The sequence below is a fragment of the Austrofundulus limnaeus genome, unplaced genomic scaffold, assembly GCF_001266775.1.
Source record: "Austrofundulus limnaeus strain Quisiro unplaced genomic scaffold, Austrofundulus_limnaeus-1.0 Scaffold383, whole genome shotgun sequence".
NCBI lineage: Eukaryota > Metazoa > Chordata > Actinopteri > Cyprinodontiformes > Rivulidae > Austrofundulus > Austrofundulus limnaeus.
Window position 1 is genome coordinate 39,055 of NW_013952785.1, and position 2,902 is coordinate 41,956.

Genomic DNA, 2,902 nt, shown 5'->3' on the forward strand with positions numbered 1-2,902 from the left:
CATCGGAGGAGTCTTCGGTTTTGGACGTCCTTCGTCGTGGCGCTGTGACGTATGCGGCCGAAAAATTCGACCTTCGGAGGACCCGGCCTGCCGTTTTGGACACAGCCATTGAAAGTGTTAGCTAACTGCAGTGTGTAGCATACTCTCCTCTCATTGGTCAGTTAATGAAACCCTCACTGATTGGTTGTACGCTAAGAGACAAAAGTTGAACAGTTTTCAACTTTCATATGTGACGTTGCAAGCTTGCGTGTGCACGTCTACGTGCACGAGCGCGAAATTTCACATGCACGATTTTCGCCGGTCGCTTAGCTGGAGGGCAAGCGACTGTCGCCTCACCGCACAACTTCCATAAGAAATGAATGGAGAGCGAGCGACGTGGCCTCCAGTGTGTCGAGCCCTTAAGTCTGCCTGTCCGGAGAACGTCTGGAGGCCTTCAAAGAGGCCGGCCGGGTGGAGCCAGAGTTGTCTGGCCTCCACAGGACAGTAAGAGGTAAATAAATGGTGAAGATAGAGATCCCAACCAAGCAAAACCAGGTGGGAACAGTATGTAGTCCCACAATCACTATAAAGTGTTTTAAGGGAGTCGTTCTTGGTTAAAGAAGGCAGGTCTGACAGGTTAGAGTGATTTAAATAGAAAATGTGATGCCTCAGCAGATGTTATCAATTAATCCACTGGAACATGTTTTAAATCTTAAAACAGTACTCAACACATCTCTAGTTAATATTGTTAAATTCCAACAACTAAAGAAACAAACAGTCAGTTATAAGTGAGACAGGCTGCACACTCCTGCACAGCAGTGAACAATCAGCTTTTAACACAACACCTGACTCAGTAAACACACACCTGTTGGTTGGGTGTTGTTTCCCGGGTCACTGTGATTAAAGCCATGCCTGCTTCTCTTCTGGGCTGCACCTGTCTGCTACTGTTCAGCTAACGTTAGCATCCACCTGCGAGGCTCGTCTCTCTCTCAGGTGGAGGAATCAATAAACATCTTTCTCTGGTTTTTTAAATCTACCAGCTTCAATATTGTTTCCAGTTCTTTTTCAAACTTCTTCTAACAAAGAAACTCATTTTATTCGAGCTCCAACTTCTGTTGGATCTGAAACAAAATTTTCCAGATATCTAAGTCCCGCCCCCATCCGATTTCTGATTGGCCTGTCTAGTGTGTTTAAAGTGAAAGCTGCTCCTCTGATTGGTCCAGAGAAATGTCTGTTAAACATTTTTCCCAGTAAGTCTGATTTTTTTTCTCTCTATGGAGGTAAGCCGGAAATCCGACACAGTACCGTAATACCATCAGCCCTGCTTTAATTCCCAACCAAAGGTGGGGACAACTGGTCTGTTAGTATGTTTATGAGTCGACAGGACTGATAAGCTACAGACCAGTATGAACACAGCTAAAACCTAAGTGGATTGCTGTGGTCTCTGAGGTAGGAAGCTATCTACAATAGATATTTCATTTATTTAATACATAAACCCACTTCAATATAACCGAACTTCTCTTATAACAACTAAATAAAATAAGTTCCTAGCTTAACTACCCATCTCTTTCTAATGTCTTCAGAGAGACAAATTGCTTAAATACTGACATTTAAATGAATGTTTGTCAGTAAAACTAGCTATGGTTTCTAACAGTTACCATGAAAGAAAGGTTACTGGTGATGAACTAAATGAATTGAAGGGTACTGAAACTCATCTTGTAACACCCCCCACCCCATCACTTCCACTTCCCCTAACATTTTCTAAACCCTGCTCTGTTTTCCAAACTTCTTTGGTGACTCTGGTTTCTCTAACACAGGGTTCCTACACATTTCAAAAATTAATGGCCGTTTAACAATGTTTGATTGTTAAACACATTGCTCTGCAGCTTATGGTTAGTTCCCACAGCAACGAATGTCACATCACAGGAATTAAAGTAGAACTACAACTAYTAAGATACATTTTGGAAATGGGACTCCCACCTCCTAGATTTCTAAAGACTTTTTGTATAATTTGAAAAAACATTTATAGATTTATGTATTTTTAAAAAATGTTAAAAGGACTTAAAGTCCTGTACTGTGCAGGAACCCTGACTGAAGGTGGCACTGAGCTAAATAAGATCTGTAAGTCTATAAATGCTCTTACCACCAGAAATAAAGGTCWACAAGGTTGTTAAGACCAATTAAGTGTTGATTTGAGGAATGAGCTTACTAACCTCTCCTCTCCCCTGAATTTCCTTTTCTATATTTTTAGGTGGAAGAAGCTCCATGGCTTGACATGCTGGTCATACTGCCAACCATGCCAGCCGGGCCAGCCATACCTGAGGGTCCTCCCATAGCTGGAGGACTGTGCTTGGTGGGTGAGGTCATGTCGGCTCCACGCCCTTGACCTTGGGTCTGAGGAGTGTGGTGGGCATGCTGCAGGGCATGGCGCTCCAGTAGAGTGCGGTGAGTGAAGGCCCGGTGGCACACGTTGCACTGGAAAGTGCGCTCGGCACGGTGGGTGCGCATGTGCACGTTGAGCGAGCTTTTCTGGGTGAAGCGCTTGCCACACATGGTGCACTGGAAGGCCCTGACACCAGTATGCACCACCATGTGTTTGAGGAGGTAGTCACGCAGGGAGAAGGAGCGCCAGCAGATGGAGCACTGATGAGGTTTCTGGCCTGAAGAGGCAGGTAGACACAAACACAGACACTCAAAGCAGTCTTATTTCAAWTWWYTTTTTATACTTTGCTTTTGTTCAAACAGTTCATCTGCATTAAGAAAAAAAACTGTAATTCAGTGTAAAACATCAAGCACAAAACTCATGCCCTGATTCATCAAAGAATTGTGGGAATTTTGGGGGTACGGTGCGCAGCACTGTGTCTTCTGAAGAAATGAAAATGATTTAACACAGTTGTTTATACTTTTAGCAGCTCTTTTTATT

The 2,902-nt window shown here is 43.6% G+C and overlaps 1 protein-coding gene across 1 annotated transcript in view; it reads right to left on the reverse strand.

Annotated features, from left to right (window-relative positions):
• Positions 1–327: 327 nt before the first annotated feature.
• zbtb45 (zinc finger and BTB domain containing 45) overlaps positions 328–2,902 on the reverse strand; it is a 26,452-nt gene continuing 23,877 nt past the window's right edge. The window contains exon 6 of the mRNA XM_014023645.1: positions 328–2,639. Within this exon, the coding sequence (XP_013879099.1) occupies positions 2,227–2,639 (413 nt within the window). The 3' untranslated portion in view covers positions 328–2,226. The remainder of the gene's footprint in view (positions 2,640–2,902) is intronic.